The sequence below is a fragment of the Aptenodytes forsteri genome, unplaced genomic scaffold (genome assembly GCF_000699145.1).
Source record: "Aptenodytes forsteri isolate BGI_AS27 unplaced genomic scaffold, ASM69914v1 Scaffold229, whole genome shotgun sequence".
Taxonomy (NCBI): domain Eukaryota; kingdom Metazoa; phylum Chordata; class Aves; order Sphenisciformes; family Spheniscidae; genus Aptenodytes; species Aptenodytes forsteri.
The window spans coordinates 6792588-6815495 of NW_008795863.1; the positions used below are offsets into that span (position 1 = coordinate 6792588).

Consider the following 22908-nt stretch of genomic DNA (forward strand, 5'->3'; position numbering starts at 1 on the left):
TCCCCCATCCAGGGGGAGGGGGAGAGTGAGCGAGCAGCTGTGTAGTGCTCAGATGCCGGCCGAGGTTAAAGCACAACACCACCTTACAAAGGAGTTTCTTTTAGAGAGGAGCAACCACCCTCCATTGGAGCTGCAGGGTTAAGGACACAAGCAAAACTGCAGACTGCATGAAGGGGGAGGGTGGGGAAGGCAATTTGTGCTTTCAGTGAATTTTTTTCACTGTGACCCTCTGTACGCTGATCAGAACGTCCAAATCCTCTTCTTGGCTCTGTCCTTGCCTAGTTGTGTGACCTGGGATCTTACAAGCATTTTCTCATCAGTTCCCAGACCAGTTCATCAGCCAATTCATTACTTCTGCCTCTGCAATTTTCTTTGCTCCAGCAAACAAAAATTCTCATAACTGTAAAATCGCCATGCTTCAATAACATTTGCTGCTGATGTTTCTTTAAATAACAATTGGTTCAACTCTTTCTGTATTAAAAGGGATTAGGTGGATGCACTTAGGTCCTGACACTTAACTCGCCTTTGTCATAAACTCCTTGCCTGTGAAAATAGAGCTAATCTGTAATATTGTACCTTCTACTCTCTCATTAATACTTGTAAGTCCTTCAAGATCTTTACCTACAACATCATAGTGAGAGAAGCATGCAAACAGATAGCTAATGAATCTGAAAAACTCAAGAAATACTTTGGTATTGAACATATGCAAATCGTGCCTCAGCATTCAAGAAGAGCTCTAAAGTGGGCCAGTTTAATCCCAGAGGACAGAGTTGGAGCCCTCAACTTCTTCCTGAGCAGTGCTTTTATATAACAGAAGCTATTCAGAAACAGAAATGAAAGGGAGTACTCAGAAGGCCAATTTAATATTACAAGCTTCTTATTTTAGGAATTATAGCACAAGAAGGTCTGATCTTTCAAATTTGAATTTCAGTACCACAAAATGTACTGGGTGAAGGCTGGCAGAGACATCATAAACTGTGGTCCTGCACGACTTAGATATTAAGGATTCCTTGATGCCTTATTTAAGCATTAAGTTCCTCCTCCAATAAGCCAAAAATCTTCCCTTCCCCAGCTGGTAATGTCCACAACTGCTGAATTCTGCCCCAGAATGCTCTCTTTCTTTGCTGTTTGTAAGCAGACACTGATGATTAGGGACAGTGGATGTAAATGCTCTAACTCCACAGAAGGCTAATAGCTGTTTGCACCATCCTTACCTCTCTGTTTTCTATGACTGTACCTGCCATTGGAGTTTGCAAGGCATTTTGGGGGAAGTTATAGGACAGATCAGCAGATATATCTTATATTTAGATAGGTCTTCAGGGGCACGGATCAGGAAAAGGAACTCCCTGGTCAAGGCCACCTCTCCCTGGATCCCAGGGTGCTAACGTTTCTTGCAACGTGTTCCACCAAGCAGCAAACAGGCGCACTGCCTGCCACGCCCTGCCTTTTCAACACTTTTAACATCCACCTACTGTTTCACACAGTTTTAGCATGAACTTATTAAAATACTGCTGTCTATAAATGGCGATAGATTGTACAAAGTGGAAGAAAACCCCCAGGAAATCCATTTATCAGAAATCTAGACATCTATATTGGCTTTGCTGGCATCAAGATAAACGAACATTTCTTTACTTCTTATCCTCTTCCAGAAGCCTCATCTATTGCTGCTTGTTCTCACCACCACAATCCTCAAATGCAAAAAGATTGCTTTAAGGCTATGACAGAATTTTAATTAGAAAGTATAAATATCAGAATTACAGTGTGAACTCTTTACAACTCTTTGTCAGTCCCCAGACCAGTCTTCAGGATGTGTATCTGTGATTTTGTTAGGGCCATCAAACTAAGTCCCAAGGGTAGGATTTTGGATGCCATAAAGCCCTAATGTTTATTTTCATCTATTTCTCATATTTCCTCAAACAAATTTAGATGAAATCATTCTTTTTGAAGAGGGTGTGGGAAGATTCACTTTGATCCAGGATACCATTCCCCAGGGTTTGATAATATCTTGAGTATGAGGTTGTAGGGCAGGCAGCACCCAATCAACGTATTTATCAAGGCCAACTAGCATGTCCCACACAAGATTTACACCTGTTTATCATATAAATCCATAAATGAACTGTGATATTAACAATTATAAAAAATAAAAAACCCCCACCAAACCAAGAAAACTGCATTCTGAATCTTTTTAAACTGTGGTTGTCAGTGGCAGCACTCCTGCTTTCACTGAAGTCAGGAACACGAGCCCTCGTGATTCTAACAAAGCCAGAAACTCTCCCACGAGGAGAACCAACTCATGCACTAGCTCAGATACTAACAGTGCTTCAAGATCTTAGTCTTGGCCTTATTCCTATTTTGTTAAAGAAATATTAACATCGTCAGAAAGAAATATATATTATCTCATTTAAAAGGAAAAAAAAAAAGGTCAGTACTGACATTTACTAGGAAATAGAAACCCTTTGTATTTTAAAAAACCACTGAAGTAAGTAACAATAACCCAAAATGAATTCTTTTTCAAAACTTCAAAAAAACCCTATTTTCAAAGGATGCAGATTATGTTTTAATGCTTAGGTATAGCAAAAATCTGACAGATTTTCCTCAATGCTAAACTTAAATACTAAAAATCAACACTTTGTTCTCTTAACTGTGACTTTCCAGGGACTGAAATAAACATTAAGTACCTGTGTAAAGAACTTCTAGGAAACAACTGCCTTACCTTGCGAGTCCGTGGTAGGAGGAGATAACTTTGGATATCCTACAAAGGAAAAGCAGTATGTGTGACACAGTATGTAATGGAATACATTATGACAAAATACCACTGCAGTCTTCTAAAAAGCATCCTTTGTTACCGAACAGCAACCTACCAAAACAGCTACCAAATAGCATCTCCTATGAAATGCTCAATCATCGTTGAACTGGAGTGGTCATGGCAAAGAAAATGAAATTCTTACTACAATGTACTAAATCCACTGCAAGCACTATGGCAAGGAAAAAAAAATTTAAGTTTCCCTAGTGGCAAAGACTGCTGTAGTTACCAAGGATTTTACATCAGCCCTGTTGACCTCATGCTTTGTGCAGCCTTGGCAAAGGCAACAAAACTGGCACTGAATGCGTTTCCCCTACTTCTGTAGCCAGCTGGAAGCTGCAAAGGCCTGTTCACAAATCATCTCTGCCGTAAGCCCGTTCCCAACAGCAGGTGCTATAATGGGCGTCCACAAAAGGCTGAAAGGTGGCTGGTAAAGCGCAACAGATCTCAGCGTCACTCCTCTAGCAAGACCTGGCATGTCCACTGCACTTAGATGGGAGTGATTCACTATTAGTTTGGTTCTCTCACCTGGTGCTCCAGCATACCCTTCAGCAATGGGCATGGTACTTTGACCAGCCTGACCATCCACACTTCTAAGCCGTCCTCTTCCTGACATTAAAACAGTGCCAGGAGATCCTGCCTCTCCAGTCTCCAAGATGATCCCGGTTGTTCCGGGCAGAAATGGCACAACTCCTGATCCTGGCAGCGCTGGGCGCGGAAGAGGTCTCGGCTGCAGTGGCTGAAGGGGGGTCCTCTGTCGCGGGGATTGTATCCTCGGCCTTGATGGCAGCAGGGATATGCCAGGTTGGGGCTGCAGGGGTGGTCTTGGTGGCAATGGCTGCCGTGGTACTTCTGATCGCCCTTTGAAATGATGAAAGAAGTGGAAAGATACAGAATTATTCACCTAAAATAGTATATAAAATTGCAGATTTTTGTAAAAAAAACCCCAAAACTTTAAAATAAAACAGGACTCAATTTGAGGCCACCTTTCCCCTCAGACCCAAGACTGCACTGGCAAAACTCCATTCCACTCTTGCAGTACTACAGACTCCCCTCTTTCCCAGCCTGTGACACAGGGAAAGGAATGAAGACAGTCTGGAGACAGGACAAGCGGCAGTCAAATAACCCGTGAACGTTCACCCACTAGTCCAGCTTTGCCTTTCTCCACCAAGCGGGCTGTGTATCATACCTATTCCCACCGGTGCCTTCACCTCCATTGCATGCTCTCTCTCTACCTTCACTTCAGTTCTCCTGAACCCCTCCCGCCCATCGCTCCTACTTTCGACTCTGTACTCACACAACACCTAGCACAAGGCTGACCCTTTAGCAATACCATAAAGAAAAGTATCCACAGCAAAAAAACTGAGTAAATGAACACCAACTTACAGTTTTTTTTCCCCTACTTTGAAAAGCAACAAACTTAAAATTCCAAGTACTCCCATTACTAATATTTTCTGACAACGAAGGCAGAACCCTAGGATATAATCTACCAGAAAACCCTTTATTGTTTAAAGAGAAGAGATACCATTAAAAGACTTTTCCAGTAGGGCAGCCAACACATATGACATCAGGGTTGAACAGCGCTGACATGGTTACATTTGTGTATCTGGTCCAGTTCTAAGCCCTTTATAGGAATTACGGCTTATTCATAAAAATGAAGTCCTAGATGACATCTAAGGGTGCAATGTCCTCCCAAGAATGAAGTTGAATTACATCTACATTAAGAACAGGAATTTACAAATGTATAGATTTCAGCAGATGCAATGACAGCTTTTACACAGAATAATTAGAATTTCATTCTAAATTAAACATTAGCATTGGTTACTTTGGTTGCATTTTGAGACTAAAGCATGGCTTTAGGTGCGGGGATGGAAGTGAGTTTCTGGGGAAATAGACAAACATCCCCTTGCAAATTTATCTGATGCCACTCGTCACACCAGAGATGCTTGCCATGGTCCACACTGGAGACCACTGCTCTGAGGTCTCAGTGGTCAGAACGAAGCACTTCAATTCATCACAGTCCAAAATCAGCCTGGGTAAATTCATCAGTGGCTAGGGCTAAACCGAATGGCTGTGCCTAGAAGCAGACGTGGTGTGAGGCTTCCCCTGGCTCTGCTGTACAGCCGGGAACCCCCAGGAGGGCCTTACGCTGCACCTTTGGGTGAGAGCTTACAACAAAGTCATGAAGGTGTTGTCCATGATGCATGGCTGGGGTCCAGACGGTGTCGCTGGCAAGCCACGTGCTGTTTTGTGAGTACTCGACACCTGCACTTTACCCTTGTGAATCTCGTTTCTTGTTTTCAGTCTCATAAAAAGTCCACATAAGCCTTCCAGAGTACTGAGAGGCCGTCTGAAGTCATAGTCTTGCACCACCTGCATTCATTTGCTAGATATGCCTGCTAGAAATAAATCTTCCCGAGCTTTGCTGGCTGACTTTAACTGTCATGAGAATTGAAACTTATACAAGCAATGCATGACAAAGCTGGACTGAAGCTCACTCGGTAACTCTGTCCACAAGGCAGAGGACTGAGTGAAATGTTCGCTCTATACAGATTAAAATTATCTTCATAAAAATCCCAGGATTAAAAAGTCTTATAAAAATTTTCAAAAAAGGGCTTAAAGTATCAAAGTGAGTTATTTAACAGAGTTGTTAACTTAGTGAGACATCTTCTGTCCACAGTGGCATAGATTTATATCTTCAACTAAGATCTTCAGATTAACCTCATTCAAAACACAAACTGACAAAATACTTTACCTTGGGATGCACGTACTTGTCATTTCTCTAGTCAACTAAGCTGAGCTTTATTAAGACAATGACTTGGGTTGACACAGGGAAAATTAATACATTTCTCTGCTTGCTTTTCTAAACCTTTAAATAACAATCAACAGCTCAGATCCCATATCCTGTGCAAACTGCTTCCTTGCATGCAACATCAATACTGCAATATTCAGAATTATCCAACTACATCTCCATAAAGATAAATCCAAAATTACCTGCCTAAACCTCAACTTAAAGTGACAGTAATCAGATATGTGTGGGTTGAGAGGGATCTGGTCTGCCATCTTTGCCAACCTTTTTGGCCTCTTCTACTGAGATGCATCATCGCAAGACAAAGTACCAATAAATCACTAGATAAAGATGATAACACTGGAGCCACCCTATCCTGACACTGAATTCCGTAACACGTGTTTTCAATTCACAAGGCAATGAGAAAACGAACCCCTGATGAAGGCTGGGGTGAATCTAGCTGGACCTGCTTAAGCTTTGCTGAGCAGCGGACAAAACAGAAATCTTCCCCATCATCCTCCCATCTACCTGGGAAGGCAAAGAACAGAGCTGAGATCATTACACAGCTGAGAATAGTAACACTGTCCTCAGCAGCGGTGTCCTTGCTGCTCCACTTGTCATCACTGGTGTAAGTGACAACTCGGTTACCATGTCACACAACAGCTTCTGCTCTCAGATGCCCATCCTCAACTGAAACAGAAGGAAAGGTTTCCCTCCTCGGTTGAACATAAGAATGCTTTTCTTCCCCTCCCCCTCTTAAAAATATTTTATTTTATTCAGTTTGTTCAGCCAGGCAGCTTTAACCTGCAATTTATTTCACTGAAGGAGGAATGATTTGCTGGGAAGGAAGATGAGCAGCGACCTGGATGCATGAGGCGGGTGGATCTTCTGGGTGCATCTGTTTCTAGTATTCTTCTGCTCAACCACGCTCTCCTCAGCCCCCAGAACACACAGAAACAAAGCGCGTAAAACAAACTAGCGAGTAAAGGAATCTGTGACTGCACTCACAAGAAGCGAAAAAGACCTGACTTGAATTTTGTCATAGATACCAAAGGGATTTGACAATTAAATTACAAAGTACCATTTTGCAAGAGCTCACAGGGAGCCTAGAGGAATTGACTATATGACTATTGCACTACAACACTAAGATTTTATGTTGCCCTTTATCGACGCTGTAATGCAAAGCATACATTTGGTTTCTTAGACCGTAACTTCAGCAGACAACATTTCACTGTTGCTTTCAAAACCCTGCTACACAGACAGTTAGTTACCAGAGGAATTGCAGTTCAGGTCAAATAACCGTAACCAAAGCAAACTGCACTCCCAGCATGGTATCTGGCTGCAAGACCACACTTCTGCTCCTGGAAAACTTCATGAATCTATATGAGTAGGCAGTAAGTTAAAAGACACCACTAACTTTAACACGGCTTTCAGTTTCGTGCCATTTGAAGAGCACACCTACCCACAGAGAGGCAGAGCGCAATGAGAACAACTTATCCTACGAGGCGTGGAGCTGGGGGCAGTCACCATTTAATGTGGATGAAGAGCTTCTGGAATTACATTATCAAGCTGCTGGAATTACATTACCTTGGTGAGCACATCGTGTGTGGTCCCCTACACACTTAGAGCAGACCACCGCCTGCTGCCACCACCACCTTGTGTACGGCAGGACGCTGCACTACCTTCACCAGAAATTATAACAAATTAAATACATTTCTGGCCTCTGGGTCCATATCTGACATACAATCATTCACTAACCTGGCTTGTTAGTCTGGACTGAGGCACTTGAAACCCCTTAATAACAAATTTGGAAGAAAACACAGCCATATTCCTAAGATCAGGGTCGTTTGACTTTGCTCAGGTTTATAGTGTGCTGGGCTTACACTGCTTGATAAGATTTTATATTGTATTTCTTGCAACATATCCTTGCCTTACTGCCCTCAACAACCGTTATTAGTAACAACTTGTTTCTGTTTTTTCGGCCCTTCTGAAGTCAAATGACATCATCTGAATGCTACGATACGCTGGCAAATAGTGCGTAAGAAATTCTACACTGATCTATGGCCAGGACTGACAGTCTTCCTTTCAAATAACGTCAGTATTGGAGACGATGCTGCAGATCATGGATGTAAAAATAGTTAAAGCCATACCCCAACTCACGTAACAGGGTTCCCAAACTACTTCCAAAAAAGGCTCTTTTGCCAAAATCTTTCTGCAACTCCAGCCATCAAAACTTACTTGGACTGCTGTGCCAGACAGTGTTATTGTAATTGGAAACATTTGGGGACCGAAGTGTGTGCTTCATGAATCCTTCAGAGGCCAGAGGCACCTCATAGCAGCGAGGGATGCTCACAGTGCCTGCACCCCAGATCCAGCAGCAGCATCCTTCCATAGGCTCTTAACACCCAGTGGAGGATGGAGAGCTCTGCTCTGAAATGGCATTATTTTATGGAAACCCAGGTGCGCTGAGGCATTTTAATGCTTTACAACATCATAATAGGGGCTGATAAATACAACCCATGAGGCCGTTTGAACACCTGCTTTAAATAGCAGAAGAAAGATTACTGTGTGTATCTTGGACCTTTCTCCAATATTGGTCCCTGGTGCACATTTATGTTGGGCAAGATGGATGAGAAATAGGATTACATAGATACATCATACTGCATTTTAATGGGGACTAGGTCTGCTTCTGCAAGATCTAGGGGTGAAGGTCCTAACCCTGCTGAATTTAAGTCAAGATTTCACCAAAATAATTATCTGAGAATTACGGACCCCCTCCATTCCCCTTCACTTCTGCCTTTAAAGGAAGAGAAACTTATTTTTTTTTAATTTCACACGAGAGCTTCTCACCTCAGAAGGATTTTTGTGCCAAGTACTGAAATACATTTGGTTTTAAACAATTAAACACCCAAAAGAAACATACCTATCCCAGGCTTTCAAGTCTCTGCCTCAGAGTGAGAAGGATATTCTTCCCTAAAGAAATTACTTTCAGACCCTTCATGAAGCACAACTTGTCCATTCAAGCAAGAGCGCTCACAGTCCCGCATCTGATCTCCCCCAACCACCATCAGCTGCAATAGCTCACAGGCTCTTCCCTCAGCACCTCTTCTTCTGATTTACGGCCAGTCACAGAAATCGGCTTATTTATCTCATACGTGCACAGAATTAAAACCAGAAGCATCAACCAACTGAAGAGTGCAGTTTCAAAACAGTCTCCAATTCCTACATTTTTGCGTCTTGCTAACAGAAACAGGAACTCAGCTTCCTTCTGTAAACTTTGACTCTCTCAGAAAAACAACCCATTGCTGAAATTTGGAGCAAGAACTGCAGAGGGAACTGAGTGGCATTTAGCAAGGTCTCTAAACCTTCATGGCAAGGTTCACCGACATGTTGAGGTTACCATTTCACAGCATTTTGAGCCAAAGAGAATGTGCCTCTGCTTCTCAGCTACTCTAATGCGAACTTTAAACCACCTGTGGAGGTAGAGTTGAGCTAACATGTTGGACTACTAACAGAAGTGGCTGAGGTGTGAAAACACTGCCAGCTGGGGTGTGAACCTATTGCCAGCTACGCTGTGGGAATGCAAACTTCTGGGAGAGCTATGAAGCAGAAGTCTTCTATCGCTACACCAAGATATGCCAGAGCTTGTTTGTGAAAGTCCTAAATCAAAGAGTCGGTGCTGAATTATAATCATTAACTCATGCTAAGAACAAAACTTACGGGGAATCTTTCTTATCATAAATTTGAATTCCTTTGACTTCGGTTTTCTCCATTTACTTTTCAATTTTCCCCCAGGAATCAAGAATAATCTCACACCACAAAACAAAACAAACAAACAAAAAAAATCCAAGCAAATGAACTGGAATAATACCCACAGATAATTATTACTCAAAACTCACTTTAAACTCACTATCCAAAAATATTAGTTTTCCCACTCTCTTTATTCTGGCTAAAAGTAAACACGAAAGCATATAAGACTTTTTTTTTTTTTTATAATACTTTTAAAAGCACTCAACGTCCTCTATGGCATTCTAGAGCAAAGAGCCAAAATTAGAGTCACTGTAAAAACAAAGTAGAAATTGTGTAATATGAAATTTTTCCTCCCTTGTCTAGTTCCTTTATAAATGATTCAGAAAAGGAAGTCAGTCAAAAAACCAACAAAAAAAGCATAAAAAACCCCCCAAAAAACTTACTTGTGTCAGACTGAGATTTCAGCATGCCTTCAATGTCTGTGGTGATTTTGGAGACCTGACTATAAAAATGTTGGACAGAATTTTTGAGGCCAGAAATATCAGTGGAATGAGATGCTATGGTTCCATTCATTTCACGAATGCAGTTCCATAAGCTGCTTACGTGCTTATTCAGACCTTCTTTTATCTTCTGCAAGCTACCTGAGACAGAGTCCAGCTTGCCGCAAACTTTTTCAACACGCGAGACTCTGCTCTCAACATCCGAAACACCCTCCTGGATACCTTGGGTCTTTTCTTTGCACTTGCTAAGATCATTCAGGATATGGTCATTCAATTGTTCTAGTCTCTCTTTCACTTCACCGCAGCAATTATCACTGGGATGAGCAGTTTGATTTGCAAATGTCCTCTGCATTTGATCGATTTTTCGGAAGACACCTCGTTGTGTTTTTCTACAGGTAGAATTGACTCCCAGAAGCTGCTCCTTGCAGCTACTCAAGCCATCTTGAAGATTTTTCATGTCTTTATCCATGACACTTAGACTATACCGGAATACACGTACGTCTCTCTGCATTTTCTGGATGTCACGTTGGTTACCCTTAATTAAGTTGAGTTTCTCATTAAGAGAGCTATTTAGAGACTGCAGGAGAACAGAGTTATTATCTGTTTTCAAAAGCAAGTGATGGTATTTGTTGTTACAATTTTCTAGCTCTTTCTGAAGGTCCTCCATACCTCGTGGTGCAGACTGACATTTCTGTCCACAGAGGTGTTCAAGCGACAGTAGTTTGTTCTTCAGAAAATTCACCTCTGCTGTAAATTGCTCATTTGCAAATCCTGCGTCACTGGGCAAGATGGGCCCAGGATTAATATACATTCCATCTGGGTCTGTGGTATTAGCTATCTCTAAAATAGTGCCACCTAGCCTATCTTCTAGTGCCTGAAGCTTTTGGTCAAACAAGTCTCTCAATTCATCTACCTCAGCAGCTATAGCACCGCGGAGAGTTTCTTCAACGTAAAAGCAATGTTCTTCAGCATTCCGTTCTGTAACATTCATCCTCGCATCTAGCTCCTCCAACCTCTCACCAAACATGTCTTCTAGATCTGGAGTTGACAACCGACTGATTTCATTATCTATTCTGACGTTCAAGATCCTGTGTGCTTCCACAACTCTGTCAATCTTCTTATCTAAATCTTTTATCTGTTGGTCAAAGTCATTTCTCTCACCCTCCTTGCAACAACTGGACTTGTTTGATGGAATCTGAGTTCGGAGAGTATTTATTTCTTTCCTCAAGTCATTCTCTTTTGCTTTTATAACATCAATTATTCCTGAACAGTTATTTTCATTGTCATCACACTGCTGCTGGATATCCTGTAGTTTGTATTCACAGGAGTTCTTCAGATCTGCCATTTTCTTTTCAAATCCTTCCAGTATTTCCTGCCTGAGGGACTCAAATTTTGAGTCTATATACTCCTGATATATATTGTCACTGGGCATTGTTATTGTAGGTCCTTGTGCTGCCTCCTGCAGTTGTTTTATTTGTCCTTCATAGCCTTTTACTTTTCCATTCAGTTCCTCCAGCTTGTCATTCCTCATCTTCAAGGCTTCTTTGACCTCAGCTAGCTCAGACTTTATATCCTCCATTTCAAAATCAATAAAAGGGTCTTTTTGATCTTTATTGCTGAGGAGTCCAGGCAGATGAATAGTGTCTGTTTCACCACCAACCGCACTATCAGGCTCTGGGCGGTCATAAAGGTTGTTCAGCCAAGTGACCAACATCTTACTAGCATCTTCTTGGACAGTCAACTTTAGGTTTTCATTCACACCTGCCACGGAGGACTGAAGTTCAAGCACTGATCGTGTAAGTCTAAACAACTCGTCCTCAAGAAACTGCATTTTCTTCTCATATGGTGGAGGTTCCGGCACTTCTGTTGGTTCTGCATCTGTTTCATGGAAATAACAAAGTCTGGATGTAAATATTCCCAGTGGTATCTGTTTTAATCAGCTGAGGCTAATTTCACTTTTCTTTAAAGCCAAATAATGATTTAAATTGCATAATGCTTGTTCCCTTTTCTGTTCTTGTTTTCAGTAGTTTATAATTAAAACGTTATCAAGACACCCCAGACTAAAAGTTTTAGCACATTGACCAATTCCTGCCAAGATACAATGGCAATAAATAAATAAATTAGCAAGCAGAACCCCCCTTCTTGTTCAGCAATGAATCTAAGCTATAGCATACATAACAGACCACTATAGATCCATACACATCACAACACAATCACCTTAGAGCCACTGCATCTCCTATAACAATACTTTGGGAGGTGCTGCTCTTGAATTCCCATTGAAAACTTAAGTGGCAATAATTTATGTGCCTAAAGTGGGTTTGTGCTCCAGTATTTTGCTGAACTGGGGTCCAAATTCATATACTGGATGGGGTTCTGCAAGATATTCCAGTTATCACACTTGCTTCAAAAATACCTAATTATTTGACGCATATTTAAGTAGGCAATAAAAATGTGTATAAAAGCATAAGCTTTACACATCCAAAATCGTTAAGATTAAAATAACACCAGCACTATCTTCATCGAATGAAAAAAAGTAAAAGCAGACTTTTAGCTGCAATCTACTTTTTACCTAGAACAAATCAATTAATGAATCTGAAACCATCCTTCCAATCCATTTGTCATTGGCAGCACCTCATTTGCAGAGCCACGTACAATTCTGGATGTTCAGTTTCAAGCAAAATGTGTAACAATTGTAGAAAATCCAGAAGAAAGAAAGAAACATTATCAGAGGTCAATAAAGTATAAACTGCAAGAAAAGTCAAAGTAATTTGTTATTTAGGCTAGAGGAGAGGAGAATGAAGAGTGATATTCTGAAAGAAATCTGCAAACTGGTAGGGAATTAACTGTTTTCCCTATCTGCTACTGATGGGACAGGACAAGAAGAATGGGCTTCAACTGGAGCAAGTGAAGGTGAGGCCTGATAGAAAGTGAAATGCCAGAAGACATCGTCCACATGAGCAGCAGAATTTCCACCACCGGAGGCTGGACAGACACAGCTGATCCTACCTTAGGGGATGGATAAACAGACCCCTTAAGATCCCTCTAGTCCTATTTTCCAGGATTCTCAGCAATAAGGCACTAGTAAGTCAAGATACTGAGTGTGATCCCAAATAATCATCTAATATTAATCAAACCTGCAGCTAGAACACTAATTGTTTTAGTTTAACAAACATTTAATACCACTTTAATGTGTAGATCCACATGACCATATTTATTTGCTTACTCCCATGTATCTTTGCCATTATGCCCAGAGGGGTACACTCCATAAATACATCATGTATAGTCCTAATTGGGATTTTGCATGATACCTTTTATGCAATGCAAAGACTTTTGCACGGTGAAGGCATACTATTGCAGACATAAAAAGTAATGAAGTTAAGAAGCAAAAGTGAAGAAGAAAACATACAACAGAAAATAGACGCACAAATTGTTAGCCTTGGAATAACTCTTTCAGATGACAAGTGGCGTTAACAGTTAAATCTTCAGATAAAAGAATCTTAGCCCTGGTTCCAAGCTATGCATGCTAGATATACAGTGGAGAGCAACACTGAGATAGGGTCTGAGGGACATGCAGTTGGAATTTTTCTTAGTTTTAAACTGGATTTCTGCTTAAAGACGTTGCAAAGAAGGTAGGAAGTCACAAATGTACTCTTCAAGACTGGCAGGGGGGCTGATTCCTTTAATAATAAAAAAGTATGCACATACAGAATGTAGCTATTACATACACACTGGTCTATTTTTGCACTGAATTACGGTTATTTTAGGGTCAGAGCAGAAAGAAAATCTCTGGACGTAAGTAGTGTGCAAGTTACTTAAAGATATCACTGTGTGTTACTATCATCTTTTGGAAATAATATTTTAGGTGGGCTAACAAAATATTTAAAAAGCTTATTTTTAAAGCAGGTGTATAATCTATAGGATTGGTTTGAAACCATGTATTCAGTCCCAATCCATTCCACTACACAAAAAACACAAGTGGAAATCTGACTAAGTGCTATTCGTGACACTAATCTCCAATGATGTTGGGAAAAAGTCCTTCAGAAGGAAACATCTGTTTATCATTTTTTGTTAATGCAGAAAAGGCATTATACTGCAGTAACAGCATTCCTTCTTACCCTTTCAGAAGACAGTATCTTATACAAACAAACATCATTCATTCTTTAAGGTATTTTTTCAGAAATCGAGTCTTATCATTCCCTTACCCCTTAGTATTAAAGCAGGTAATCTAACATGAACCTGTAAAACCTGCACAAGCCCTTGAACAAACAAAACACTGTGAAACTGCTAGGGAGCATTATGTATCATTAAAATTAGTACCTGTTCTTTTTTGGTTTAATAGTAGTTCCTCTCAAATATATCTTTTTTTGCTGGACATTGAAGAAACCACAAACAACCTTGTAAGTTCTTACAAAAACCCCAACCTTAACACAAAAATTTTCCTGAACCATGAGCAGCCAGCTGGCATTTATGGCCAGTGTTCTACAGCCACCCCTCGTTATTCTTCAGGAAATTCTCTGTATCAAGACTGTTATTGCCCGGCTATTATTTTCCCACCACGCAGTGTCTTCCATATGGCTTTTGTACCTGCCAGTAGTTGAGTTTAATAGAAACCATAATGTTCTTATACTTAAAAGACAAAACAAGAAACCAGACTTGATCATGCATACCAAAATTCAAACAAAAAGTTACCCAAGCCTTTCTTCACAACAGCTTTCGCTGGTGTTGCAGGACGACGAGCAGTGTTTGGCTTTTCTGCTGGGCCTTCTCTGCAGTCTTCCCCTTTGTACCCAGGACAACATCTCCATTCCAGCTCTGTTACTGTCTTATATGCAACTGTGTACCGAGGTCTGAAACTCGTTCGGTATCTGCCAAAACAGAAAACATTTTAAATGATCTGTAACCTAATCTGCTATTTAGATTAAAGCGAAAATTAAAACAGGTTTTTTTAAAAATGAAAATCAATTACTTTCATCCATGATTCATTTTCTCCTTCAAACATCAAATGAAAAAATGTTTCTGTCTAAGTTTTAAAGTTACCTGCACTCAACACCGTCGTGTCAGCGAGAGCAGATATGGCCATAGAACAGGGGCTTTCATGTATGAGCAGAGGGATAACATGTTGTGGGAAGTGAAGGTTCAACTTATCAGACACTGCTGAGAGTAACAGTGACCACCAGTGTATTACTCTATAAATTCAAAACCTTTTCCCTCTAACTAAATGTTTTTCATTGCAAACCCACCCACAGGGCTGCTCTGGCAGCAACTCTTCTGGACATCAAAAAATGTTTCTGCCTGCTTTGTCCCACTTGTCTTTCCACAGTCTCCACTTAAACCATTCCTCGGAATCCGTACGTACGGAGCAGTCAAAGCTAGGAGGGATATTCCAGGGAAGGACAAAACGCTGAAAGCATGAGTCAGATAAGGACATGAAAGAAGGAGTCAGATGAAAGGCTACAACCAAGGAAGGAATCAACTCTCTCCTACTTCACTAGTTAAGTTGAAGAGGGTCTTGCAGACAAACCTATGTACATGTTATGTACATACTACCTTAAGTTTCCCCGATTAATCACTCAAAAGTTAATAAATGGCAAACTGATTCTGGTTGTGCAACTTTCTCTAACCACAGACTTCTTCCATAACTTTCCTTCAGTACACATACCGCACTTTCAACTGTGGTCAGACACTATGGTATCCCACCAGACCATAAGCAGAGGCTGTGCTATTTTATAAAAACCAAATCAATTTAAGATACAGCTCATTTTGGGTTGAGAGATGAGGAAAATAAGTAAAACAGGGATTTGCCACCTGAGCTCTATAAATTGGTATACTTGGAATACACAGAAACAAAAAAGACCCCAATTTCTCACGTGAATTCCTTTCTCTGAATAAAACTAGTATCATACTACTAACCTCCCTACGGCATTTTCAGATCTTTTTTTCTTAAGATTATTTCAGATTAGAACAACAGTTTGCATCCACTAATGAACAACAGGCTTGTTGTTCGTTCATTCATTCATTCAATTACAGCTGAGGTGTCCATAAAGTAATAATACCAGCAGAATAAATACAGGACAGCAGCGAAGGACTCAACAGGAGCCCTGCAACAGATTTCACTCATAGACTGGCTGGGCGCATACAGAGTGTATTTTGGGATAGGGAGAATACAGTACAGAACGGGCACCAGAAGCAGCCATGCTATCACACAAATCAACTACATGCTTCATTAAATGTTGTCTTGTATTAATATGCAAAATTCCTTATTGTTTAAAAATAACCAGTAATCAGCTACCAAATGGAAAGAGTTACATCTTACACTGACTGTTAAACAGTTTCTATTGAAAGTCACAGAGTAAGAGTTTAACTGTTACTCTTCAAAGATTCTCTTGCCATGCGCGCAAATAATTGCTGAAATAATTCTGTATTTTTTTATTCAGCATCTTTCACCTTCAGAGACATAATTTTAATATAACGTCCCATATCTGATAGCCATTTGCTGTCCCTTTTGGTAAGCTGCTTAGCAAACTTGGGGCGGGGGGGTTAAAATGTTAACTACTAATTATGAATTTGTTTCTTTTCCAACCATATCTTTCCCAATTCTGCCACAATATATTCTAATTTTTGCACTCGGGAAATACTCAGTGTTCCTTTGCATTATTACTTTATCTACGACTTCTCATTTAAGGGGAAAGAGTTACTTTGACAACATCATATTTTTTCCAACTGTTTTTGGGCCAAGGAGTAGTTTATTCTAATAAGCCTCTCTGGATTCCCTTCTCCTGTGAATCTTCATAGGAAGGCAGGGGCAGGCTAGGCTGTAACTCTGTCTATTAGCTGCTTGTAACTGCAGTGGTTTGCTGTGGTTGTCAGCTTTTCAGGTTCTGAGTTGGAGCACGTAAACTCAAGAGTGGGTTTCCAACCCTTTTTTACCTTCGTAACACCATATATGAAACAGCTGTAGACTGCATTCCAGCTCATCATTTCTCTTACAATTTTCACCGAAACATCTGCTGAATCCTGTTTACAAATGTGAAGTACAGACATCCCCAAGGCCAAGTGCTTTAAAAATTAACAGAGGAGTGCAATGTAGAGGGCACCACTGGGAAGGACAACATCCCGGCCACCCAGGAACTTCCTTTTCCTTCTCCCTTATCTAAAGGATTAAGCCACATCTCCTGTAGGTAACTTGGGTTTGATTCCTTTCCTTCCAACTAGCTGCCAGAGTCAGAGGAGTGACAGGATTAGCTAGATGCTTTAGTGTTTTGAAGTGGTTTTGAGAGTCATTACAACCTCTCTCACAACCACCACATTACTGAAATGCAAACTTTGAACTTCCAGATCAATTTTCACATGCCGGAAATGGTCATACATACTTTTCTCTGTTTTCCTTAAAACACTTAACTGCTCCAAACTTTGTGTGTGTTCCCCTCTATACTTTCAGGGCCAAACTCCTTCCTGAAAATTACAGTATTTCAATTATCTTCAAACACCGTTACACTTTTCTATTTTTCCCTAACAAAATTTTAAGAATATAGCTGAAACAAATTTTATAAAAGGAATAAGAACTACTTCTATGCAAACTGTGCACTTCTTTGCTCAAATTACAGAACAAGGATTTTCCTTGTACCGTTTCTGCCATTCCTATCATATTTTTGACAAGTTTCTCTTTGTAGACCTTCTCTGTAGTCATGTTCATCTATGTAGACACCTTCAGATGACTTCAACATTCAGACAAATCATAAGACACAACCAATTACAAAAGAAGAATATAAACAAATTAAAAGAAATCAAGCTTAGTATTTTTCATATGGGCAAATTATAAAACTTTTCCAAACTCCATCTTAAAAATAAAAAATAAGCAAATTTGACATTCTTGTTCTTTTTATTTCATAGTTTCATGATCCTAATAGGCATAATATGTTTTAATATGATTTAATACAAGAATTATTTGAAACGCAGAAGAATCCTCCCATTCTAAATTATAAAATATAAACACTGTGTATCTACAACTTTTAAAATGTCATAGCAGTCTACTTCTTACAAATTCTTGCAAGTCTGAGAGCTCAAGCAAATACACGAATTGGATCTGTTTTGATTTCGGCTACGGCACATCAAATACAGACTGACTTGAATCCTAAACCACAATTCTCCTAGAGCAAAAATAAGCTAGAATCAAAACGCTTCAAAATCTGGAGGTAGAAGAGCTTTCACATTTTACATCTTGAACTATGGTAACAAGACAGCTATACTCATGGATGGCCCAGATATTAAATTGGGATTTACTTACCAAGAACTATTGTTCCTCTATACTGCCAGTCCAGCTGAATGAATCACACAGCTAGTCCCACTTACTTTAGCAAGGCTAGTCACGTAAGGCTGGGAAACAGGAACTTACCCCAACGCTTTTCTAATTTGAATCCAGTCACATAAAAGTTTCTTAAAAACCACAGCTTCATTGCTACAGCTTCTCTACCGATGATGTGCTTCATACACAGTTGTGGAAGTTGCCCATGCAAGGAATGGTGACACTGTGCCAACACCGCCCAGAGGCACTGACAAATGACAGTCACCAGCATGCATCCAGCCCAAGGGAGATTCTCAATCATGCAGAAAGTTTTTCAAAGCCAGAACTTTGCTCGCCCAGTGGATTTCAGTGGAGGAGCTGGAGACTTCCAGGATTTTGCCAGGATATAACAGTCTAACAGCACTGAACACAATTATATTCTTGGTTACAGTTCTAACAAAACAAACCGTAACTTTCTGCTAGGGACCGCATCCTGAGAATAATTTGTGATTCTATATATTTTAATGACATAGGACTGAGAGCTACTAGAATATACAAATCAGACATGTCTTTATTTACATTTGCAGTATTCTGAATCCAGTTGCTCACTCGTAGTCACAGCAAACATGTAACATACAGACACAAACATACAAAATGCACTCGGTGTAGCCGGAGAGATGAAATGCTTCTCTATGCAGCTGGGTAGAGTTACGTGGTTAGAACATAACACGCCCAATTTTCCACATCTTTTATCTTGTAGGTGTGAATCTTTACACAGTTACCTAGTGAGGCAATTTGGTCAAAAGGGTTCACAAAAGTTTCGTAAGTGTCTTAAAGAATTGAGGCTCCATTTTAATGCCTGTATATGCTGGAATGTAATTAAAAATAGTAAAACATTAAATCATCCTCCAGTTGACTTGGATTTCTGCTATTCAAGTAAGTGTTAATAAACGGAATTATTTTTATAAGTGTCTCAAAGATATTTTAAAAAGAAATTTCTTATGTGGTTAAAAGTTATACACAATACACCAGCATTTATTGTGCCTAGTCGCCCCATCCTCTCGTGGACTTCCAGCCCAAGATGGTCATATCCTTTTGGTGAATTGAGCTAAATACTACAAATGAAATAATTCTTTTAGAAAGCATGAATAAAGGGTGATTTCAACAGTCTCTAATCTTTCCTTGCAACAGAGAAAATAAGAACAGCTGGTTTTTAGGAGTCTTTCCACAACAGGCTTATAACTACCAACGCCTACTACCTTCACCATGAATTCAACATGCTGATCAAATGAGAAAACACATTCAGAATGCTAATGCAAATCTCCACTTTTCATATCTAAGTACTTTGCAGCTGAAATAAAGTTGTACAGTGTGGCAATAGCATTCAAATGTTCCTCCTCTTTGAGAGAAAAGTATTTTCTTAGGAAAATGCTTAATTAAAAATACATGTTTGCTGCAAATGCTAGACATTTTGACTAGGGAACGAGCTATAATTTTCTCATGGTGCTAAACCACAGAAGGAAGCAGTTAGCACTGATATTTGGAATGTCACCTAATAGCGATAAAACAAATCAGAAACATTTGGATGAAATTGGTGGGAAAACATATGGCTCAGTTCTGTAACTAGATATTAACATTCAACCTTTTGGGAAATGCAAGGAGATAAGTGCCACCACATCCTCACTGTGAGGAAGGGACTGCAGAATCAGCATAGTTGCTACATAAGCAGCGTATAAAATGTTTATTCTGAGCACAAAACTTCAAGGTTGGTCCAAAATTCTGTAGTCATTGGAACAGGTCCCATAACTTCAGCAGCCTGCAAATCATGGTCTTATTGAATAGAAGATAACAAATCCTCACTCTTTAACGCTTTTATTGAATGTAGATCCATTCTTTGTAAATTATAGTCTGCTCTTGCATGTCCCAGTCATCCAAATCTCCAATATATTGCAATGGGAGTGCTGAAGTAGCACATAGACACCCCCCAAAAATACTACCTAGAAGATATAATTAAATGCAATCATATTTTGACCAAGAATTTTTTATTTTGTAGGTTGCAAAGGCTGCCGCTGAAAATACACCCAAGTTGGCCATTTATACTACACAGTTACTAAACTAGAACCAGTTGATCCCAAGTTTTCTGTTTCCCAAGAGTGCAGGCCTAATTGCAACCCCTACAAATGGTGGCAGAAATCCTAGTTCCACTGAAATCACGGAGACTTTTAGCGATCGTCTGTAACAGTGAGTTTCAGCACACCTGAATTTCAGGTGCCTACTGTGTAGGTATGGATGGGCGCTATTTGTCTGTATTTCCCTTACGGCCAACAGAAATATAGTCGATACAGCCAGCAGAGTTGAAACAGGGCAGCAACTTGTCATGAAGTCATTATTTATATCCGATTACCTAAAGAGCATGCTGGACACCATTGACTTGCATTTGAGTCACCACTACTGCAGGTGTCTAAGCTCCCATGCTCACATTCATGCCTCTGTATGGTAGACAACTGAAGTTAGGGTGAATCGAACCCCACCTCTGGATTTTGTCCTTTTATATCCTTGCTACTACACGGCAGCATCAGCAGCTAGCTTGTGTTCCAGCCCACAGATGAGATTAATTTGAGAAAAGTATGTCTTTACTAAGAGTTTATCCTAAGGCATTTACGGCAAGCGGTAAAAAGATGTTTTGACAGGAATAGATTAGCCTACAAAAGTCTAGGTGTTCACTGAAAGCAAGCCATGGAGTCGGTAATAAATCCCAATGATACGTTGCAGCAAAAATCCATTTAAAAAGAATCCTAGTGAACCCGAAAATAGTTTTTGATTTTGATCTGGCATCAGAGACACTAAGCTGCTTCTTACAGATGGACTTAAGAAAGTCTCATCTTTCCACTGCTACTCTTCCTTTAGCTGGCATTTTTGCTTTCCAAAATTTATATAAAGAAGGTCAGCACATGCGTTTGCAGGCATCGGGGTCTGGGGAATTACTTTTTCTTCAAAAAAATGCCACTGACTTTACCCACTAGCCCAGTGCCTGGCCCAGTCACAGCCATCTCAATTGAAGTTCCCGAAAGGCCATGGTCAGGTCTTTATATAACATAATAATCAGGCCCTAGTATACATTATCAAAAGCAAGCAGAGAGTGTTTCAAAATTGTTTGCGCTAGGAAGAACACAATTTTGAGGCACCCCTGTGGAATACATAAAGTTATGACGACCTCCACCAGCACATATTACCAAGGAGGCTCAGCTTCTCTGGGCTCGCACAGGCACGTACGGGTGCTTTTAATAAAGTTTGCACTAATGTATAGCATGGCCAACATTTGCACCGGATCTATTCTGAGCTAAATCCCGAATAAAAACCTGCTACTGGCTGAGAGCATTAACAGGGACTGAAACTGAAGGAAAGCAAGAGAACAAGTCAAAGCACTATGCATCTGCAGGAACGCAACTGCCTGTTGTGTACACAACCAAGAAATCACCCATCCAGGTCGCTGCAAAGAGTGCTTTAATATCAGACTACGAAAGCACTGTAATTTTACTAAATGTGTCATAAAATAGGAATGAGCATTAGAGACTAAGTACTTTTTCCAGTGTTTATTGTTTATTCTGTGCCTTCACACCACCTGGGAAGCACGATGGGAGCAGAGATTGCCATCCATCTGGAAGAAATTGCTAGGGGGCAGAGACCTGGCACAGGTGACTTGTATTCCTCCCTGCTACTACATCCCCAGCGTATCAGCTCTCAGGACGGAGGGAGAAAAGTTGCTTTCCTCTACTCCTAAAGAACACTGTCCCCTCATCTATTGGTGCCAGGGAAGGAGCAGAGAGTCATGGTGCCCAAATCAGCTCACTACAGCCTAGTCTCTCTCACATGGTTCTCTTTAATGCTGAACATTAGTTCAATGCATCTGAGAGAATCTGGCTGAATTTTACTGCAGTGTTTGGATTTTTTTTTCAATAATAGGGGCAAAAGATTACAGGAACTGGTAGAATATAAAAATGCTCAACTCCTCTCAGACAACACCACAGGGTTTCATTTGTAGCTCCATTCAATATGTCCAGAAGTGCCATTGTTCATTACAGTGAGTTTTGATGCCACTCATCTCAGAATTCTTCTATCCAAAAAAATGAGATTCAAAAGACAATTTTCTCTCTTGGGAGAGAAACGTTTCTTCTTGGGAAGAAACAACCAAGGGGCTGCACACTCTGAAACGTGCCCCCATGTCTCATACTAGTTATTTCTAGTTGTTGTGTATATATATATCAATACACACACCTCTCTATCTATCTGTCTAACTCTCTCTCTCTCTCAGCTGCCAAGGATTTTATTTTTTAAAACTGACCACTGAAGTCCAGTAGGAAATGCCCAAAAAATAAAGTTTCCGGTTTAAAATTTTAATATTCTTAATGTTCATGAATTACCACTCCTGAAAGCTAGGTAGGCATCCTCTTCTTATGAGCAGAGAAACCAAGACATATGATGCATTTAACTTACAGCCACAGTCAGTCTGTGGCAAGGCTCAAAGCAGAGCTTCGTTCTTGTGATTCACAATCTTGAATTTTCTTATATGGTTGCTTCCTTCCATTTTCTCGCAAGATGAACCTATGCCAGTCAACCACATGCTGACAGACCAACAGTAAGCTACTAAAAACCCACTAAATAAAACGGGATAGAACAATTCTGAAAATACAGTCCTTTCGAAAGGATTTCAGAAAAATTTTGTAGAGCAGCACTGTGATGTAGTCTAACAGTGATGGAACAGGAGTGACTTTGCAACAGGTTATGT

At 40.2% G+C, this 22908-nt stretch overlaps 1 protein-coding gene across 1 annotated transcript in view; it reads right to left on the minus strand.

Annotated features, from left to right (window-relative positions):
* The window catches only part of EMILIN2 (elastin microfibril interfacer 2), a 51625-nt gene that overhangs the window by 5535 nt on the left and 23182 nt on the right, over positions 1 to 22908 (minus strand). Inside the window, exons 3-6 of the mRNA XM_019473342.1 lie at positions 14531 to 14706; positions 9785 to 11719; positions 3332 to 3664; positions 2714 to 2752 (exon numbers count right to left, since the gene is read on the minus strand). Of these exons, the coding sequence (XP_019328887.1) occupies positions 2714 to 2752; positions 3332 to 3664; positions 9785 to 11719; positions 14531 to 14706 (2483 nt within the window). The remainder of the gene's footprint in view (positions 1 to 2713; positions 2753 to 3331; positions 3665 to 9784; positions 11720 to 14530; positions 14707 to 22908) is intronic.